The following is a 22,329-nucleotide window of genomic DNA, read 5'->3' as shown; positions in this document are numbered from 1 at the left end:
ATTTACTCCTACTACTACCACTAATACTACTGCTATGTCTACTACTTTTACTACTATTATTATTATTATTTTACTTTTGAATATGTCGTAGACACACAGGTGCCACCCACATTGGGGGGGGGGGGGCACACACTGTCTATGCGTCATGCTATGGGGAGAGAGGCAAATATAAAAAAAAGTCGTGGATGAAAACATGCCCCCTTCCCCTGGGTACGTCATTGTTTGGCCACATATAGCCGTACCTTAACGTGTGTGTGGGGGGGGGGAGGGGAAGGGGGGACAGGTGTCACTGGGGATGCATGACCCTCCTGCCCTGATTATCTCTTGCACTGTGAACAATGGCTGTTCAGATATCGATACACGGTGTGGGTTTTACAAGAGCGAATAGAGCGGAAAATCATTGACAAGAATAGACTGGCGTTAATAGTTCACTTAATGGAAGATCAGTGTTCTCCGAGGACGTTAACCTGCACATGTTGTAAATACCATTACCAAGACAGCTTATAGATGATTACTCAAACTGTATTGCCCTTTAACAGATATATATATATACGTGTACCTTAAAACATTGCTATTGACTAAACATATGTAATTAACAATAATTGTTACGGGGCCAGTGGTAAAGTAATCGACTGACTGGAGATTGGTCTGGGATCGATCCCCTTCCGTGGGCTAATTGGGTTATTTCTCGTTCCAGCCAGTGCACCACTACTGATATATCAAAGGCCGTGGTATGTGCTATCCTATGTGTAGAGGGTTTCCTTACTGAGACTATAAGTCGAAATTACCCAATATTTGACATCAAATAGGCGATTATTAATAAATCAATGTGTTCTAGTGGTATTGTTAAACAAAACAAACTTTTTAACGTTGAAGGTAAGGTCTATCGTAATACGTGCTATTTATCATAATACGTCGGCATACCGCCAGTATTGCATACTCTAATTAATAGTTGGCTGTAATTGGAGAGATGTCAATGTCCTAGCCTCACAACTGAGGAGTTCAACCTCTTCTAGGAAATACGTGAGCGAGATGCGAAACCATTACACCACCGGGGCCGCCAGCTATGGTTATCTATCTAGGCCGTTGGTATCAAGTGATGCGTTACTAATGTCATTCACAATACTTTCTTACGTATTAATGCTTCGTCACTGAGGGGTTAAATGTTAACACAGAGGTCTGTGTACATGGAGTACCGTGTCAGTACTGGTGTGGGAGGCTTGTGAGGAATGATACAGGGGCGAATACACGACGTTTCTAGGGAGGGTGTGCACATTTTAAAAAGTAGTGAGTGGGCAAGACGTAGCCCAGTGGTAAAGCGCTCGCTCGATGCGCGGTCGGTCTGGGATCGATCCCCGTTGTTGGGCCCATTGGGTTATTTCTCGTTCTAGCCAGTGCACCACGACTGGTATATCAAAGGCCGTAGTATGTGCCATCCTGTCTGTGGGATCATGTATATAAAAATATATTTTGCTGCTTATCAAAAAAAGAGTAGCCCATGAAGTGGCGACAGCGGGTTTCCTCTCTTATTATATGTGTGGTCATTAACCATATGTCTGACGCCATATAACCGTAAATAAAATGTGTTGAGTGCGTCGTTAAATAAAACATTTCCTTCCTTCCTACAGTATTCATCAAATGTACACTGACATGTGCTATCTATATGGCCATCTTTTCCAAAAGTATCTTGCTTTCCGTGGAGATATTTCATGTTCCCCACTAAACACAATAAAACCATTGTATGCATCCAATCTAAATCCACGGGACACGTGGATTTCGGGCGAAGGGGATGCGCACCCCAGCACCTCCTTGGATCCGCGCCTGTGGATTAAACTAAAGGCGAGATCTTACAACAGTGGACTTGCTAAGTGATCCCATTGGGCTATTTCTCGTCACAGCCAGTGCACTACGACTGGTATATCAAAGGCCGTGGTATGTGCTATCCTGTCTGTGGGATGGTGCATATAAAAGATCCCTTGCTGTTAATCGGAAAGTTTGTTTGTTTAACGACATCACTAGAGCGCATTAGTTACTTAATCGCCGGCTACTGGATGTTAATCACAGTTTGGTCATTCTGACACATAGTCTGCAGAGGAAACCAACTGACTTTTTCCCTTAGCAGCATGGGAATGCACACTCCCCTTGGCAGGACAGCGTATGCTACAAAACGTTGATATACCAGTCGAGGGGAATTGGTTCAGACGGGGGAAAAAGAAGAAGAAAAAAGACGTCCCCCCCACCCCACCCCCACCAGATAATGTGTCTGTCGAGAAAGGCTCGCAGAAGCTATAGCTGACAGCCTCATACGACCTATCTGCTTACATTTTCGTCCTCATGTGGGGAATTATTTCCACAGACCTCCTCCTCCCCCCCCCCCCCCCCACTTCCCGGTTTCTAAAGGCCTTATTGAGATCTTGACTCGAAGTCACAACTGAACAAATATTTAATGGAAAAGAGAACAATTTTATTAAAAAATAATAACTTCATATTCTTGTACGTCACACCACACTCATCAGCGTTACGACCACGTGATTGTTGATGTCGCAGAATTGAGTAAGTCAATATGTAAATTCGTAATATGAAGTGCCTACAAAAACAAAGAAAAGAAAAGTGAAACCGCATTGTAATGATAGTCTCAGACTACCTACCAACTGCCAGCACAAAGTTGGCCAACTTTCTGATCTCACGACTTCTACGACTGTCCAGTTGCTAGTTTCTCGTTGTATAACTCATTAGTTGTTAATATGAGTGCACCCATCGTATTGGTCAACTTGATCGTGACAGTTTACAGTCTGAGACTATTTTTAGATACATGTGTATGTCTATTTGTTAGCGACTTTGTAAAGTACTCACACTCCAATATAGCGAATTGTTTCAAACATGTTCACCCGACTGGCTAAACCATATGATTATTTATTATTTCAACTTATATTCGTGTTTTCGTATCCAATTAATGTCCAAGCACGCTGTCCTGGGCACAAACCTCAACTAGCTGGGCTGTAAGTCCAGGACAGTGCGTTAGTTGTTAGTTGGTTAGTCGATAGTGAGAGAGAAGAGGGTGTAGTGGCTTTACACCTACTCATTGAGCCCTTAAGAACTCGCTCTGGTTTGGAACCAGTAACGAGCTGCGAACCCTGTACCTACCAGCCTGTAGTCCGATGGCTTAAGCACTGAGCCACCGAAGCCGGTTAAAAGTCATATGATGTATGTGTGTTTGTAGAGGGAAGTGGGGCGACGCCCACGCTGTTAACGCTAGTTAAGGTGGGCGTGGCTAGATGTCTCGCTATATACAGACACTATATTTGCAACAAATTACCTGCCTGGCCGAGTCATATGTGTGCGGGACGCCGACGCCGTTAGCGCTAACGTGGGCGGGGCTAGACGTCACTCCATATACAGACACCGAGCCCAGGTTCATGGTGGTGGTATACTGGCTAGACTGTCGAGTTATCGTCAGCTTGTTCTGAAAATGTATAACACTCATGTACAATTAATAGTAGTGTTATTAAGACAATACAGTTTATTTTGTAGCAATCTTCCACTTAAGTTCAAAACGAAGAGACCGTGCAACGTGCGATAGCGTCGCTTGGGGGTAGGGGTGGGGTTAGAATATTTAGGGTCACCGAAAGGCCCTTACAACGTGCGATGATTTCAGAATTCTAAACCGAAAGTATTGTTTCATTGCATGATGTAAAGCTTGTTTTGTTTAACGACACCAACGCGTTGATTTATTGGCTACTGGATGTCAAACATTTGGTAATTTTGACATATAGTCTTAGAGACGAAACCCGCTAAAGTTTTCCATTAATAGCAAGGGATCTTTTATATGCACACCCAGACAGGACCGCACATACCACGACCTTTTATGTACCAGTGGCGGTGCACTGGCTGGAACAAGAAATAACCCAATGGGCTATATTGTCGCCTGCTGATGTGTGGTCATCAAGCGTTAGTGCAATAGGAACTCTATCGCATGGTCGCCGAGAAGAGGGCCTTATTTTGTGTGTTATATTTGTAACAAACACAAACCACTAACATTTTTATGTCGCCAATATTAACACAAATTTGAGTTAAATGCGTAGTCTAGAAGTTGCATAATGACAAGACATATTTATTCACGTCTCTTGTGAAAAGTACAGATTGTACCTTAAATTACTTTGAAACGCAACAAAAAACACACAAAAACATCCTAATAATTTCATTTATTACCATTTACAAGCCCTTAATATGGAGACATTTATCACAAATATATAGATGTAAAAATAGTGAAATGTGACAATTGCAACTATGAGAATGTACTTTTCATAATTTCAGAAATCAAAAACTGCTTACCCCTGCAGCATGGAATTTAAACTTGTTGGAAGGACCATCTGAAAATCATAAATGGAAATCTTAAGTTATTTCTGAATATCCTCCCGTCATTCTGTCCGTCCATCCGCTCGGTTATCCATCAACTTTATACATCTACCCCACCCCACCCCCCATCCATTTTATATTGTAATATTAATGCTGCGTGAATGCGGCAAAATACTAGACCAATGCGCGATCGGTCGGGGGTTGGGTGGGATATGGAGTTGGCTCTACTGCTGATGTTCTGTTCGACGGTGGCGGTGGTAAAATTTGTTTTGTTTTAACAACACCACTAGAGCACATTGATTTATTAATTATCGGCTATTGGATGTCAAACATTTGGTAATTTAGACATTTAGTCATAGAGTGGAAACTAGCCACATGTTTCTATTAGTAGCAAGGGATGTGTTATATGCACCATACCACAGACAGGGTAGCACATACGACGGCCTTTGAAATACTGGCTGGAACGACAAATAGCTGAATGGGTCCACTGACGGGGATCGATCCCAGAGGTACAGCGCATCAATCGAGCGCTTTACCACTGGGCTACGTCCCGCCCCCGTGACTGTGCTAACACACTGAGGTAATACACTGTTTTGGGCCCTTGCCGATTTGAACAGAATCGTTCTTCTTATAATGAATAAAATAAAAGATATAAAATGAAATGAAACGAAATGAAATGAAGTGTGATCGAATGGACAAGAAAAGGGCCTAGAACGGAATAGAACAGAACAAAATAGACTAGAATTTAATACAATGGAATAGAACAGAACGGAACGGAAATGGAATGGAACGGAACGGAACACAACAGAACAGAATTTAGACGAACCGGTGTAACAGCCCAAAATATACCCCCCTCCCCCCCTCCGCCAAACCTTACCCGGGGTTAAAGTGGGCTAGCCTGTTTTATACCCCAAACCCTAACCCTAACCCTAACCCTCTTCTTTTTTTTTAATTACTAACCTGTATACAAAATAAAAAAATAAATAAAAAATAAAAATAATAATAAACGCTTTAAAAGAAAAGCAACTATTGCTTTTATAAAAATAAAACTATCACAGATTATTAATTTTTGAAGATATTTCTATATTCTCTAGCCCAAAATATATAAATTATGATGGAAAAAAACTCTGGACATTGAAATACAGACTAGAGAGGTATATTCTGGTATAGTTTACACCCCGGGTATAGTTTGGCGGGGGGGGGGGGGTTATATTTTTGGCTATTACACCGGACATAAAATCCCCCACTACTATAACACTTAAAGGTAACTGTTTTCTTCTTTTTCTACATGCACTAAAATCTAGTTCCCACGTGACCCTGGACCCCGTTCCACGAAGCGATCTTAGCCCTAAGATCAACTTAAGTGCATAGGGTAGCTAAGCGCCTAAAATAATCTTAGGGCTAAGATCGCTTCGTGGAACGGGGCCCATGACGATATTAAAATATCATGGTTTGGAACGTCTGACTTACTCAGTGTTTCTCCGTCATCCCAGAAAAGTGATCCCTCCGCCTCGTGTCTTGACGACAGTGCCACAAGCAGACCGAAATCTTTGGTGCGACTGAAACACAACGACACACGCATCACAGAACGGTAGATAGATGTAGTAATATGTAATATAATTTTATATATAAACTCAATAATAAATATATAAAAACCATCACTGCTGCTACAAAGTGTGTGTGTGTGTGCGTGCGTGTGCGTGTGTGTGTGTGTCTGTGTGTGCGTGTGTGTCACATGCACCCTTGCCCCCTCCCCCCCCCCCCCCCCCCGCTCCCTGCGCCCATGTTTTAATGTCAAATACCCATATTTCAGTCACTATTGAACCCAAACATGTCGTGCTCTTATGTTCGCAGGTCTAATATTCCGGCAGTGACGTCACCTCTGGTGATGGGGAAACAATTCGTGGCGTGAGAGCTAAAAGGTCTCAAGTGGCAGATACGACCTCAAACGTCTTTTTTGCATCTTGGGAATCAATTACATATTGTCACAAAAAATCATAGCTGTGTCCCTAATTGCATCGCTTATACAGAAGGATTTAAATGGTCGTAAGTGAATCACAGATACCAATTTGCACGAAAATAGACGTAACTGACACATACGACTTTCCTCCGATTTGCTTGCTGTCCATTATGTGAACACGACTGGTCTCGTGTGGTAGATACACCCTTTTTAAATATATTTCGTTATATAATTATGTCTGACATAGGTCGTATTCTTTGTTATCGGTCTGCGATAGAAATTACAAATGCGAAGTACAATAGAGCATGCATTATGTCAATATTTTTATGTACTTGAATCCTAAAAATAATATGACTATTTAAGAAAAACATTTGGTACTGCATGCAACGAACCATTTGGCAACAGACAAGAATGGTGTCTGTATATATAAATAGGAATTGCAGTAAAATTAATGTTTGTATGGTTTGCTATTTTATGTGCACCATAATTATAATAATAAAAATGTTTTTGTGAATTTTCGTGAAAAACAAATATCTATTTTGAAGTTTTTTTAATCGAAGCAAAGTTTCCAACATGTAATTTGTATCTGTAGATACAATTTTAATTCATAATAATGGTGTACGTGGCATATACGAGCAAAGTGCAAGCATAATCATACTGATTGTGGGCGTACATGTATTTAATTATATGTTACGGTGATCAAGTTCCACCTTTCAGCTGCATTTGAAGATCTACAGGATTGCCCTAATGTAGGTATTATGGATTAACAATATTGCACATATTGACGTCATTGTAATTTATCCAGGACAAGGTACCGTAACAAAAGACAGTGTAATCAAACGTAAGGTTAAAAGGAGAATAAAGTGAATGTGGCCTCAACATAAACGATAGCAAAATCTATGGACTTTGATTAACTTTACAGGCTGGACTCAGGAAAGGCGTGTTCGAAACCCTAGTGGTATATGGACTCTGGACACGTTAAACCAGTTACTAAGCTAAGCTAAGCTAAGCAACAGAATGTTGAACGTGAACGTGAACATGACACAACACACACACACACACACACACACACACACACACACACACACACACACACACACACACACACACCAAAACATTAGCACAACATAGCACACACAACAGAAGCTGAACATGACATAGCACAAACATAGCACACACAACATAGTAAATGAACGTGACGTAGCACTTGCGACAGTTTATTTCTTTGTTTTGATTAACAACACCACTAGAGCACATTGATTAATTAATCATCGACTATTGGATGTCAAACCCTTGGTAATTATGACTCATAGTCATCTGAGGAAACCCGCTACATTTTTCCTAATGCAGCAAGGTATCTTTTATATGCACTTCCCCACAGACAGGACAGCACATACCATGGCCTTTATCCAGTCACTTGCGACAGAACCTGAACATGACGTGGCACACACAACAGAACCTGAATGTGGCATAGTACACACAACAGAACCTGAAGAAGAGCATAACACATACAACATACCATGATCATGACATAGCACACACAAGAGAACTTGAACATGACATAGCACTTACAACAGACGCAGAAAATACTTTAGCACACACAGCAGAAACCGGAGGATTGATCACTTAACACTCAACAAAACACGGAGAGAACACTGCACATAACATAGTATGGCTATATTACTCAACACACATCATACATAACCTGGCGAGATCTTTGAACACAGTAGAACCTGAAGAGATCACTTAACACAATAGAACTTGGATAGATCACTGAACACACAATAGAACCTGAAGAGATCACTAAACACACAACAGAACCTGGGGAGATCATTGAACACACAACAGAATCTGGGGAGATCACTGAACACACAATAGAACGTGGTGAGATCACCGGACACACAACGGAAACCTGGGGAGATTACTGAACACACAATATAACAGAAGCCAGAGAACTCACCAAATACACAATAACACCAAGAGTGTGCACTGAACACACAACAGAACCCGGAGATTACACACAACACACAACAGAACCTGGAAAGATTACCGAACACACAACAGAACCTGGAGAGATCACTGAACACACAATATAACTTGGAGAGTACACCCAGCGCACAGTACAAGCTGCAGGGGATACTGTTCACTCAATATAACCTGGAGAGAATCCTGCATACTCAACAGGTGGACATGGTATAGTGTTCACTGCTTCTGGATTTGATATTCAGTACACACCCTCATTGGAAATGTAAACATTATATCCTTTGAATGAGCTTCACTTGAACCCGGTGTATCCCAATCCAATAAGCTGCTAAACATAGTTTCTTCATCAAAGGATACCAGTTTCAGTTTGCTTAACTATTCTGGTTTGTCTGTTGCACTAGCTGATAAACCAGGTATTCTTGAAACTAGTGCAGTACACACTGAGGCAGCAGAACCAGGAACTATGCAAAAGAACTCCCATGGCGCAAGGAACACGGAAAGAACACTGCACACAACATGGCATCAGCTTTTCTGATGACTCATCAGGAACGAATACTTGCCTAGAAAAAGAGGTTTTGTACGGACAATTCATCTAATTCTGATGCACCATCATCAAACAACAAACATGGAGCACTACCACCAGAGCGTTTCTGCCAGATTCCCAGTCTGGAGCTCCACGCGGTAAGACGTGTTTGTTTCGCTTGTGCACACTGCACGTGCTTTCGTGTGCTCGACTTGGGGGTCCTTCATTTCGTTGTTTTTGTCAGCGAAATGAAGTTTTCTACTGGGATGTATGCGGCCATTGGAACTGATTGAACGCTGGAACGCTTCTCGTTTCGACAGTCTGCACCACCAGGTTGGATTCTTTTTCAGCGAGATTCCTCGCCTCCACGTCATTTCTCCGTTTGACTATGTTGACTTGTTTTTTCGTGACTCGTATGACGACCATTCTGCAGAACGCCACGGTTGTTCGCGTTTAGTCTCTACATGTCCGAGCCTGTCCTACCAGCACTGGAAGATTGACCGCCCCACTCTAAGAAGAAATAGGAAGCGGGGTCGGCCCCTACTACTCTTTTTCTAGACTTTACATTGCTTTATAATGATACCATCTCGTATCCTCCGGAGTCGGGCCCGTCCGCACCACTATACCAACCCATGACGACTGGACTATACCCTAGTCTGATACTCTACTCGTTCAGACGGATCCGGCTTCTCAAGATCTGTATTTCAGCACAGCACTACACCTTCAACGTCTATCGACTGTCAATCTAGGGCTTTTCTTGACGGGATGCAACTCATCTCGTCCCTTTAAGCTGTGCACCCAAACGGCCTTAACGAGGCCACTCGCGTGGACATCTCGATCGGACTTTAAACGTTTAAATCTGCGTTAAAAATTTTATGTCGAAATTACTTCTTTTTTGTAATATTATTAAATAGTCCGATCCTCTCTTCTTTCTCTTATTTAATTTTGGACTGTCCTTCTAAAATGCTCCAAATTATATAAATATTCGGCCGAGCAGTCAATTCTGTTTTATTTTTGGCTTGCAACCTTTTTCTTTTATTTATTCTATTAACGTTTTTACTAATTGCTATTTTCAAAATTCTGCCCATTTTCAACACCCCCCCCCCCCCCCCCCCCCCCTCCATCCCGAGTCAGGCCACCGATCTTATCGGAGGTCGGACTCGGGATGGGCGTGTTCGAAACCCTAGTGGTATATGGGCACGTTAAACTAGTTATCATCATCATCTGCCAGATAGAAATTTTTGGGTATGGCTCTATGGAATTGAATGCAACCACAGTCAACAGAGATATGAGGGGATCGACCCTCAGAAAGAAAACGGGTTAAGTTTATGGTTAGGATTAAGAAAATCATACAGTAATGATAAGAGTAATTAATTTTGTCGAAAAGTTAACTTAAAAAAGTATCCGCAAAAATATTTGGGTATGGTACTATACCCATTTTACCCTCTGGCAGAAACCCTGCACCAGATAAGGTCAAACAAAATCAGGCGTGGGTAAAAGAAAACAAGGATTTCACGAGTCAGAGTAGTTTTTTTTCACATTATTATTTTGGTCAGTTGGTGATTTTATTTATCGTATTATTATTAACAAAAAGTAAAATAACTTTTTTCACGTAATATTTTGTTTTTGCGGTGATTTTATTAATACGTAATTCTACTTGTATTCCTTTTTGAATGTTTGCTTCTAAATATTTTTTATTTACAAGCTTTCTCTTTTTTTAGAATAAATATGTGATTTACAAAATAAGAATGTTTTAGATATGATGGTTCTTTCAGAATAAATATTTTAATTTACTTGATATACTATTGGTCGTAAATGACACATTTAATTTAATCATGAATAATTGTCGTAACTACAACTATTTAAGCAAATAACTAAAACACCTAATATGCTATAAATACCGCAAATATACAAAGAAATCGTAAATATGTTCCGCTTTCACTGTCATTAAAACAAATTCGACATCTTAACTACTGATCAAGAAAAACAGTTTTCCTTCATTATCCCGGCTTTTTAAAAATGAATTTTGATGCCCTTACGTCCTTCTGGCTCTCACGCGACGAATTACCTTCTTATAGATTACCATCTCAATAAAGTAGAAATATTCAGGATTTTGTTGTTCGATTCTGGTAATACTTTTTTTTCTATTTTTAAATACGTAAATGGATATAGAAAACACTGGATAGTCATCTTGTATAGAAAGGACCCTTATTTTTCATGATGATTTCTTGCAAATTCTGGTTATAAAGTCGTGGCTATTAAGCGGGATTTACTCAGTCGGTTAAGCACTCGCTTGGTGTGCGTTTGTAGTACGATCGAACCATCTCGGTAAACCCATTCTCTGATTGAGTTGTTTTCCTGTCCTATCCAGTGCCCCACGACTGGTATATCAAAGACCGTCGTATGTTATATCCTGACTAGGGGAAATGCATAAGAAAATATCCATTGCTGGTAATGGAAAAATGTCGCGGCTTTCCTCTGAAGATCACAAGTGAAAATTGCCAAATGTTTGACATCCAATAGCCGATGATTAATACATCAATGTGCTCAAGTGTTGTCGTTAAAAAATAAACTTGAACTATTTTAAACAGTGGTGGCACCCTCGTTATGTTGCATTAGATACTACAATGTATGCTGTACTAGTTACCTCTTCTTGGTGGTGAGGTCTGGCTCCTGGGTGGGGATGATGGACCCGCCCCTGACGTGAACGTTGATGGTGTCGAGTGGCGCCGACAGCGACATGCGGTGACCAGACGACGTAATCCTGTGGCCGCTGTAGAAGTCGTACCACGTGTCAGCCGGGAAGTAGGCGTTCACCAGCCGTTCACCCTGGGGATATTCACTGACATTCAGTCGTGGGGTACAGTCATCTCCATTAAAGCCTCAGTCACATAATATTATACACGATTTGCCCTGAATGGTCACGAATAGCCACGAATAGCCCCGATCCTATCCTGTCACGGTTACTCCCGAACTGTAGCCAAAACCGCCTCACTCACGACCTCTCTACGACTACTCACGACTGCTGTAAGTTAATACTGAGATTGCACTACGTTCTTGAAGCCGATTTATTACGAATTGCTACGAGGTAGTACGCCTCCACTACGGTACCTTGACGAATACAGTACGACTCATCACGATTTATCCCGAATGCGTCACGAATTACTACGGCTGTACTATTTCATTTCATTTCAACTTATTTTCGTGCTTATATCCAATTAAGGTTCAAGCACGCTGTTCTGGGCACACACCTCAGCTATCTGGGCTGTCTGTCCAGGACAGTGGGTTAGTTGTTAGTTGGTTAGTGGTTAGTGAGAGACAAGAGGGTCTAGTGGCCTTACACTTACCCATTGAGCCCTTAAGAACTCGCTCTGGGTGGGAGCCGGTACCGAAATACGAACCATGTACCTACCAGCTTGTAGTCCGATAGTTTAACCACTGCATCACCGAGGCCAGTCGAATGTATTAAGACTCCTCACGACTGCCTCCCGGTTTACTCCCGACGTCCGCATGACACGCATAAAACGACCTGCCGATCAGCCATGATTTCATTCTACTTCCCCAAGTCCCTCGATTACCCCCCGACTATCACGACTGTGTCTACGGTGCACATACGGATAAGCACGATACACTCACGACTGTTTTAAGAATGCGATGCGAATTGAAAAATTCCAAGAACACTCCCGACAGTTTTGAACATGTTCAAACCTGTCGGGTGCCTATCCAGACATTCCAAGAATACTGAAGAATGACCAGGAAGCCGCTAAGGTCTCACTACGCATATTCAAGAATAACCCCGATGTTCCAAGTCGTGGCCATTCGGGGCAAAAAATCTTAGTACAGGCGACCGGCCTCGGTGGCGCAGTGGTTAAGCCATCGGACTACAGTCTGGTATGTCTGCGACTTTGAAATGGTGAAATACCCTATAAACATAGACTAAAACGTCATCTCCATAACTGTTACATCTCAGACGCACGTGCGTTTTGAAAAATATAAGAAATGCATTTTGTGATATTATAAACACCAGGATATCCAAAAACACTTCGAATGTACGGAAACGAATAATCTAAACAATAAAATCTAAGTAATGTATGATTCCAGTTATCAAACACGTCTCCAATAGTCACAAATATGCCTTAGTGTTTAAAAACTAGGGTATGTCCCTTTAATAATGCATCATTAAGCAGCGCATATCTATTATCTTACCTGCCGTAGAACTGGTGAAATGAGGAGTTCACTGCCCCACATAAACTGGTCGTCTATAGGGTAGGTGTTGGAATCCCTTGGATACCTGGCAATCAAAATGATTAACTCTTTAATAATTGCTGGCAGTAGTTGTAGCAAAGATTGGTTAGCATTATTTTATGTACATTCGTTCTTCATCGGCGTCGAAGGATGCTAACAACTGGAGGGGGTCTTTCAGCGTGGGGGTGGGGGGGTGGGGTGTATTATATTATGATGTAGTGCATATTGCCTCCATCCGACACCGTGATTCTTATTGCTTTGATGGGGTGGTGAGTGTGCAACGTACAGTTAAAAACAAATAAAAAATACAAAGAACGTGGCGGGAGCTCTCTCTCTCTCTCTCTCTCTCTCTCTCTCTCTCTCTCTCTCTCTCTCTCTCTCTCTCTCTCTCTCTCTCTCTCTCTCTCTCTCTCTCTCTCTCTCTCTCTCTAAACATTTATTTAACATAAATCATTATCGATTTAAACCAGTAACAAAGAGGATATTTGAACAGATACGCCATATGGGACATAATCACCTGCGCGTAGTGTCATATAGATTACGTCCCTTGATTTTACGCAACTAGATGCAACCGGCCCCCTCTTCTGACTGGCGTACGCTACAACAGCTTGCTCTGAATGAGCACATTAAACACTATGACCTGACCTGACCTGACCCCTCGTCCCTTCGCGTGATCATTTGTGAAACATTCCTGACAGTATAATATGTCAGTGTTTACATTTGAAATTCAACAATGATATCCTCAGGTAGCTTGACTGATTTTAAAAAGACAGAATGAATGAATGAATAAATGTGTGAGTGAGCGAGTGATCCGATTGATCTGAATGATCTGAGTGAGTGAGTGAGTGAGTGAGTGAGTGAGTGAGCGAGCGAGCGAGTGATCCGATTGATCTGAATGATCTGAGTGAGTGAGTGAATGAGCGAGTGATCCGATTGATCTGAGTGAGTGAGTGAGTGAGTGAGCGAGTGATCCGAGTGATCTGAGTGAGTGAGTGAGTGAGCGAGTGATCCGATTGATCTGAGTGAGTGAGTGAGTGAGCGAGTGATCCGAGTGATCTGAGTGAATGAGTGAGTGAGTGAGTGAGCGAGTGATCCGATTGATCCGAGTGAGCGAGTGATCCGAATGATCTGAGTGAGTGAGTGAGTGAGTGAGTGGGTGAGTGAGTGAGTGAGTTTTTAAAGACAACCCAGCATCAAAACCCCAAAACATTGACTAAATATTTGTGGTTAGAGGTTGTTAGAGGTCAGTCACTTTACACCTCCGAACTTGCAATCGCTCTGCATTGGAATCGGTACCGAGGTTCGAACTCAGAGCCGCTCAATTGGCCTACTAAATGTCCTTGAAAGTAGCAATTAGTCTTTGCCTTTAGTACATATACTGATAATCCACGAACTAAGTACTTGCAACATATTGACAATGGAGCTTACTGGAAGAATAATGGTCTGATGACAGGCTTGCTTTTTGAGAACAGTGTATACAACATAGGCAACATTTTGTAACGAAGCTGCAGCGACTTCCTGTTCCGGTCATGCGCAGCAGTACTGAACATTCCAGCTGCGGGATCTTGGTCCTATAGAAAAGACATACGTGGACATAATAATAAAATGAACTGATATAAAAAAAAGTGGCATAAAATAATATCTGTATTACACTGATCTATATAATAATTAAGACACATTTGATTTTGTCTTAGAGGGACCATCCTGTGTTTGTAGCCATTTTACAAGATTTTCTGAAAAAAGTACAATTTTACTCTTTTTTTTTTTTTTTGCTTAGAATATGATATCTCAATAACCAGCGCATTTCTGGACATCGTAATATTTAATAATATCTCAATAAAGGTTTTGTCTAAAATAATTTCGTACGTACAGATTTTATTATTTCTTCATACAGTCAAGAGAAATTTGAAATAATTGTCCAAAGGTCATCCCAGCTGTCTTATCCCAAAACACCTTTAAAGAAAATACTGTTAATAATTTAACAAACAAAAAGACCTCCCCGCTAAAAAAAGAAGAAGAAGAAACCACCCCACCCCCCAAAAAAAAAAAAAAAAAAAAAAAAAAAACCCACCCAAACAAACAAAACAAACAAAAAACAATCAAAACCCAACAAAACCTAAATCCACGCAAACAAAACAAATTAAAAAAAACCCAAACCAACACCACCACTAACAACAAAAGTAAACGAAACAAACAAACACTGAATGCGCCAGCAGTAACCAGGGAGACAGCTAAGTAACCAGCCCCCCTCCACCGAGGCATTTAGCTACGGCCCTGAAATTCCAGAACATTGTTAAAAATGAATGGGTAGGAAATTAAGTGTACCGGCCTGAGCTTGTCTCTGTGTGACCTCATGAACGAGTAGAAGTTGCCCAGCTGTACCCAGCGTGTACACAGCTATATAATAGTACCCACCCCTCAAGAACGTATATAACAGTACCCCACCCCTCAAGAACGTATATAACCAGCACCCCACCCCTCAAGAACGTATATAACCAGCACCCCACCCCCAAGAAAGTATATAACCAGAACCCCACCCACAAGAACGTATATAACCAGCACTCCACCCCTTAAGAACGTATATAACCAGCACCCCACCCCCAAGGACGTATATAACCGGCACCCCACCCCTCAAGAACGTATATAACCAGCACCCCACCCCTCAAGAACGTATATAACCAGCACCCCACCCCTCAAGAACGTATATAATCAGCACCCCACCCCTCAAGAACGTATATGAAATATACCGGCCCGTCTTTGTCTCTGTGTGATCTCATGAACGGGTAGAAGGCGCCCAGCTGTAACCAGCGTGTACACAGCTCCTCCGTGGTTCGACCCCGGAACCCGCAGATGTCGACTCCCACAAACGGGATCCCAAACATGTTGAAGTTGAGGATTTCTGAAAGATAGGAAATACACGCAAAACTCGTTAGTACGATCAGAATCTTGTGCAGAGAGAGAGAGAGAGAGAGAGAGAGAGAGAGAGAGAGAGAGAGAGAGAGAGAGAGAGAGAGAGAGAGACAGACAGACAGACAGACACACACACACACACACACATGCTCACACACACACACACACACACACACACACATGCTCACATACATACATACACACACACACACACACACATGCTCACATACATACAAACTTCATTTAATGTACACAAAGCGCATCTTGTATATATTACTACTTCTCGTTTTGAAAAACAAACCCCAAAAAACCCAACAACATTGACATGTCAATCATCATTGAAAAAGAAGAAAAAAAGTGTTTTTGTTTAACAATACCACTAGAGGACATTGATTTATTAATCAACGGCTATTGGATGTCAAACATATGGTCATTTTAACACAGTCGTAGAGAGGAAGCCCGCTACATTGTTCCATTGGTAGCAAGGGATCTTTTATATGCACCATCCCACAGACAGGATAGCACATACCACGACCTTTGATATACCAGTCGTGGTGCACTGGTTCTGAAGAGAAATAGCCTAATGGGCCCACCGACGAGGATCGATCCCAGACTGACCGCGCATCAAGCGAGCGCTTTTACCACTGGAATACGTCCCGCCCCTGTCATCATTGAAAAAACCCCACAAATATGTTGTATGTATTAAGGCACGTATGTGGTATTTGTATAAACAGAAAATTATATCTTTAAAATACTGTACGAGACAGTTTACCTGGAATGGAATACGCCATGTCTTCCCAACTCGCATAGTTGTCCCCTTCCCAGTGTGCCACGTACTGTCCACTTCCGGCAAATGTAGATCTTGATAGGATGAACGGTCGTTTCCCGGTTATCTTGTGTAGCGCACTATAGAGTATTGGTATTGAAAAACCGTTATCTTGTGTAGCGCACTATAGAGTATTGGCATTGAAAAACCGTTATCTTGTGTAGCGCACTATAGAGTATTGGTATTGAATACCGTTATCCTGTGTAGCGCACTATAGAGTATTGGTATTGAAAAACCGTTATCTTATGTAGCGCACTATAGAGTATTGGTATTGAAAAACAGTTATCTTGTGTAGCGCACTATAGAGTATTGGTATTGAATACCGTTATCCTGTGTAGCGCACTACAGAGTATTGGTATTGAAAAACCGTTATTTTGTGTAGCGCACTATAGAGTATTGGTATTGAAAAACAGTTATCTTGTGTAGCGCACTATAGAGTATTGGTATTGAAAACCGTTATCTTGTGTAGCGCACTATAGAGTATTTAGTGTTTTCCCTAGCTTGTGTTAGCATGGTGCAGCACCATGCCTCAATAGTCTAGCACCGTCTTGCCTTAATCAGCACCATGCTGCCCTGAGATTAAAAAAGCCTTTTTCACTAACTAATTCTAAAATTGCCTTTATAAAACACCCCAAAAGGTATTATTAATTAATAAAATATGCCTTTTATATCTTTTGCCATTCATTTATTAAAGCAAGCACATAAATTACATTAATGTTTTATTTCAATAAATTTTGCATATTTTTAATGAAAAAAAAGTGCCCCGAAAATGGTGAAAATGCCCTAAAAGTGTTGTCTAGGGAAATCACTAGTATTGGTATTGAAGACCGTTGTCTTGTGTAGCGCACTATAGAGTATTGATATTGAAAAATCGTTATCTTGTGTAGCGCACTATAGAGTATTGGTATTGAAAACTGTTATCTCGAGCAGCGCACTATAGAGTATTGGTATTGAAAAACCGTTATCTCGTGTAGCGCACTATAGAGTATTGGTATTGAAAAACCGTTCTCTTTTGTAGCGCACTATAGGGTATTGGTACTGAAAAACCGTTATCTCGTGTAGCGCACTATAGAGTATTGGTATTGAAAAACCGTTCTCTTGTGTAGCGCACTATAGAGTATTGGTATTAAAAAAACGTTAATGAGTTTTCATTGCGTGCATTCCAATAATAAGTACGTGGAACAGGGTGGAGCGGGGGATCAAAAAGTATGTTTTGTTTAACGACACAACTAGAGCACATCGGCTATTGGATGTCAAACACTGGGTAATTCTGACTTGTAGAAACTTGTACATGTAGTCATCATGCTCGTTTATATGCACTTTCCCACAGACAGGAAAGCACATACCACGGCCTTTGACCGTTATTGTGCACTGGTTAGAATGTAATCAGATGAATGGATCCACCGAGGCGGTTCGATCCTACAACGCAAACATCTCAGGCGAACACGTAACCTATCGAGCTAAATCCCGCCACGAGTCGGGGATCAATGGAATGTATAAGAGTTATTACTTTGAACTGAGACAAGTCAAATGATATTAGAAAAGCTGCAATCCCAACGCTTAGATAAATTGAGGCAACGGAAATGTTTTATTTAACGACGCACTCAACACATTTTATATACGGTTATACGGCGTCGGACATTATTGGGATATTGAGAGAGGAAACCCGCTGTCGCCACTTGATGGGCTACTATTTTCAATTAACAGCAAGGGATCTTTTATATGCACCATCCCATAGACAGGATAGCACATACCACGGCCTTTGATATACAGATAAATGTAGACTTGTAGAGACAAGACATTTTTGTTCTTGCTGTTGTTTATCGACACCACTAAAGCATATTGATTTATTAATCATCGGCTATTGGATGTCAAACATTTAGTCATGTTAATATATGGTCTTAGAGATGAAACCCGCTACATTTTCCCATTATATATGCACCATCCCCCACAGACAGGATAGCACATACCACGGCCTTTGATATACCAGTCGTGGTGCACTGGCTAGAACGAGAAATAGTCCGATGGGTCCACTGAAGGGGATCGATCCCTAAACCGACCGCACATCAAGCGAACGTTTACTACTGGGCTACGTCCCGACTCCACATGAAATATACTACACAGCACTAGTCGTAGCAGTTCCAGAGTTAAATGTTGGTTGTTTAACGACACCACTAGAACACATTCATTAAGTAATCATCGGCTATTAGGTGGCAAACATTTGTATTTTCTAAAACGTAGTCTCAGAAGAAACCCGCTACATTAGCAGCTCAAGAGATCATATATGTGTGCACTTTTCCACAGACAGGACAACACATACCACGGTCTTTGATATAGAAGACACGGAGAGGTGATAAAACAGGAGAGAACGAGTTGTTAAAGAAGATGAGAGAAAACGGGAAAGGAAGAGAGTGAATGTTACTGTGCCTCGATTCTGGTGTGCAGTTTTCCATAGACAGGACAGCACACACCATGGTCGTTGATAGAGAAGACACGGATAGGTGATAAAATAAGGAATAAGGAATTGTGAAAGAAGATAACAGAAAACGGGGAAGGAAGAGATGAATGTTACTGTGCTTTGATTTTGGTGTGTGTTTTTCACTGCTGCACCAAGCAATGTTAGGTTAGGCGCGACACTGGTTACACCTTTTAAAATGAGGGGCGGGACTTGGCCCAGTGGTAAAACGCTCGCTTGATACGCGGTCGGTCTAGGATCGATCCCCGTCGGTCAATATAAAAGATCCCTCGCTAATAATAGACAAATGTAGCCGGTTTTCTCTCCAAGACTATATGTCACAATTACCAAATCTTTGACATCCAATAGCCGATGATTAATAAATCAATGTGCTCTAGTGGTGTTGTTAAACAACAACAACAACAACAACAAAAAAACACCTTTTAAAATTAAACTAGAGTACACAAGATAATTATATTCACCTGTATGTAGCCTTTCCCTCGAAGTGGCCGTACAGGTTATGCAGGTTGTAATGGACCCCGAGGTGTTGTCTGGACGACGGACAGATTGTCTTCTGGTGCAAACTGTGTCCCGTAACAGCTGAAGTAATTAAATAGTTAAATATTTAAATGTATCGCTGGGTTTTCGTATTCCTAGAAAGTTAATCGTTGGCATCGGAAACGGGGAGGGGGACAGGGGAGGCACTACCCCCACCAACTCTGAAACTGGGGGACCACAATACGGACAATATGAACTCGCATTCAATAAGTGCCCCCCACCCCCAGTTGCTGCCATCTTACGACGCATATGTTAATATGATACGTGCACAATAAAAAGACATATGCCAAGAGCGGATCCAAGGGAGGGGACCAGGGGTACCTTTCCCTCGCACTAAAAATTAAAGTGCCCCCTTTTTCACAATTTGTTTACAATTTTCATTGAAGTGCCCTTTTCAGGAAGTTGGTCCATATACCATTTGCCCTTGGTTCCCTCACTACAGTGTTTCTGGTGTTCTCCCTTGTATGCAGTCGGGTGGGGCAAGTGTGGGGACGTGAAGTGTGCCAATGTAAACTGGGGCAGGTCGATTACCTGGCAAATACGGTGGATTATCCAAAGAACTGCTGGTACATCCGTGTATAGAACCGTCCTTGAAGTTAGAAGGTTCGTTCATGTCCTAAAATGTAACACACAAACAGTGATCCAAAGTTTTATGTATTTGTGTGAGCATGCGTGCGTGTGTGTGTTTGTATGAGAGAGAGAGAGAGAGAGAGAGAGAGAGAGAGAGAGAGAGAGAGAGAGAGAGAGAGAGAGAGAGAGAGAGAGAGAGAGAGAGAGAGAGAGAGAGAGAGAGAGACAGAGACAGACAGACAGACAGACAGATAGAGATACCAACATAGATACCAACAGAGACAGAGAGACAGATCACAAAAGAGTGACACAGAGACATAGACAGAGATAGACAGATAAAGACAGAGACGAAGAGACAGACAGAGACGAAGAGACAGACAGCTAGATGGAGAGTTATAATGTTGTGATGTGAAAGGATGCCACAAACATGTCGGTACTCACAATCCAGAGTCCGTCGAAGGGAACTTGTTGATGAAACGACCTGGCGTCTCGTTCCCACCACGCCTCAGTGTTAGGGGCGGTGAAGTCAGGGTAGGCCGTTAGACCGGGCCACACCTAGCACGAAAATGTCAGAACAAAATATACTATATAGACCAGACAATCACGAGTTTAAGAAGTTTGTTTAGTTTAAGGATACCACTAGAACACATTGATTTATTAATCATCGACTATTAGATGTCAAAGATATGGTAATTTTGACATAGTCGTAGACAGGAAAACCGCTATATTTTTTTCCCATTAGTAGAAAGGGATCTTTTATATGCACCATCCCACAGACAGGATAGCACATACCACGGCCTTTGATATACCAATTGTGGTGCACTGGGTGGGGCGAGAAATAGCGCAATGGGTCCACCGACGGGGATCGATCCCAAATCTACCACGCTTCAAGCGAGCGCTTTACCACTGGGCTACATCTCGCCCCACTTCACGAGTTTAACGTAAAACCATAACGGATTTCTTCCTTTTTTAATGGGTAAGATGTATTATTGCTGTGTGTTTGTGGAGCAATATTGTCTTGATATAAAGCATGCTAGTCGCCCCCCCCCCCCTTCCCCTCCCTAGATCGCCAAATGTACCTCTCCGATGAGGACGGATCCGTCGGCGTTTTTAATGAAGACGTCGTCCCGGATCCCCCTGTCGTACGAGTCGTACCGTCCTGAACCCTGGGTACTGCTGATACCGGGATCCTGAAAATAAAGAACAATATAAATATAAACACAAACAGACATTTCTAAAAGGAATTTGTAAAAAAACCCTTAGGTTCTCTCACTGGTGACAACAGGAATTCAACAATTTACACATAATTTGATGGGAAGTACAGTAGGGGATCCACGGGGAGGGTGCGCCACCCCTTATAATTTGAAGGGAACCTAAAACCCAGTGCATAGCAGATTAAAACAATGGATTTATTGTTTTTTAGCATTATACTTCCGTGGAAGATTACCATAGATACGACTTGTTAGTGTACTTTTGAATAGTGTATGTGCAGGCATGACGGCACCAATTACACATTGGGGGATTGACTGAGATCGAGGGCGCAAAGCAAAGTTTGCAGGGGGTTCGGGGATATGCTTCCCCGTAGCATTTTGAAAAATAGATGTCCTAAAATGCAATTTCATGCATTCTACAAGTAACGTCTATCTCTGCATTAAGATTTAATGGTTTTTAGCTTTATATTTCCGTGGGAGATTACCATAGATACCACTTGTTAGTGTACTTTTGAACAGTGTATGTTCGGGCACGGCGAAAGCAAGTAGACAATGGTGTGTGGGGGGGGGGGGGGGGGGGGTGACTGAGATCGAGGGACTTAAAGCAAAGTGTCTAGAGGTTTCGGGGTTATGCTCCCCCGTAACATTTTAAAAACTAGATATCCTAAAATGCAATTTTCTGCATTCTACATGTAATATTAATCTCTGCATTAAGATTTACTACCAGTAATA

The 22,329-nt window shown here is 41.8% G+C and overlaps 1 protein-coding gene across 1 annotated transcript in view; it reads right to left on the bottom strand.

Annotated features, from left to right (window-relative positions):
- Nucleotides 1–2,450: 2,450 nt before the first annotated feature.
- Nucleotides 2,451–22,329, bottom strand: part of LOC121386093 (lysosomal alpha-glucosidase-like) — a 28,086-nt gene continuing 8,207 nt past the window's right edge. The window contains exons 7-19 of the mRNA XM_041516892.1: nucleotides 21,466–21,576; nucleotides 20,828–20,941; nucleotides 20,348–20,432; nucleotides 19,741–19,858; nucleotides 16,750–16,883; nucleotides 15,815–15,966; nucleotides 14,496–14,638; nucleotides 13,029–13,113; nucleotides 11,470–11,651; nucleotides 5,827–5,915; nucleotides 4,333–4,370; nucleotides 3,317–3,463; nucleotides 2,451–2,587 (exon numbers count right to left, since the gene is read on the bottom strand). Coding sequence (XP_041372826.1) covers nucleotides 2,519–2,587; nucleotides 3,317–3,463; nucleotides 4,333–4,370; nucleotides 5,827–5,915; nucleotides 11,470–11,651; nucleotides 13,029–13,113; nucleotides 14,496–14,638; nucleotides 15,815–15,966; nucleotides 16,750–16,883; nucleotides 19,741–19,858; nucleotides 20,348–20,432; nucleotides 20,828–20,941; nucleotides 21,466–21,576 — 1,467 coding nt within the window. The 3' untranslated portion in view covers nucleotides 2,451–2,518. The remainder of the gene's footprint in view (nucleotides 2,588–3,316; nucleotides 3,464–4,332; nucleotides 4,371–5,826; nucleotides 5,916–11,469; nucleotides 11,652–13,028; nucleotides 13,114–14,495; nucleotides 14,639–15,814; nucleotides 15,967–16,749; nucleotides 16,884–19,740; nucleotides 19,859–20,347; nucleotides 20,433–20,827; nucleotides 20,942–21,465; nucleotides 21,577–22,329) is intronic.

This window comes from Gigantopelta aegis, chromosome 12 (assembly GCF_016097555.1).
Source record: "Gigantopelta aegis isolate Gae_Host chromosome 12, Gae_host_genome, whole genome shotgun sequence".
NCBI classification, from domain to species: domain Eukaryota; kingdom Metazoa; phylum Mollusca; class Gastropoda; order Neomphalida; family Peltospiridae; genus Gigantopelta; species Gigantopelta aegis.
The sequence above is the reverse complement of the archived record's forward strand: the minus strand, read 5'-3'. Positions and strand labels throughout refer to the sequence as shown.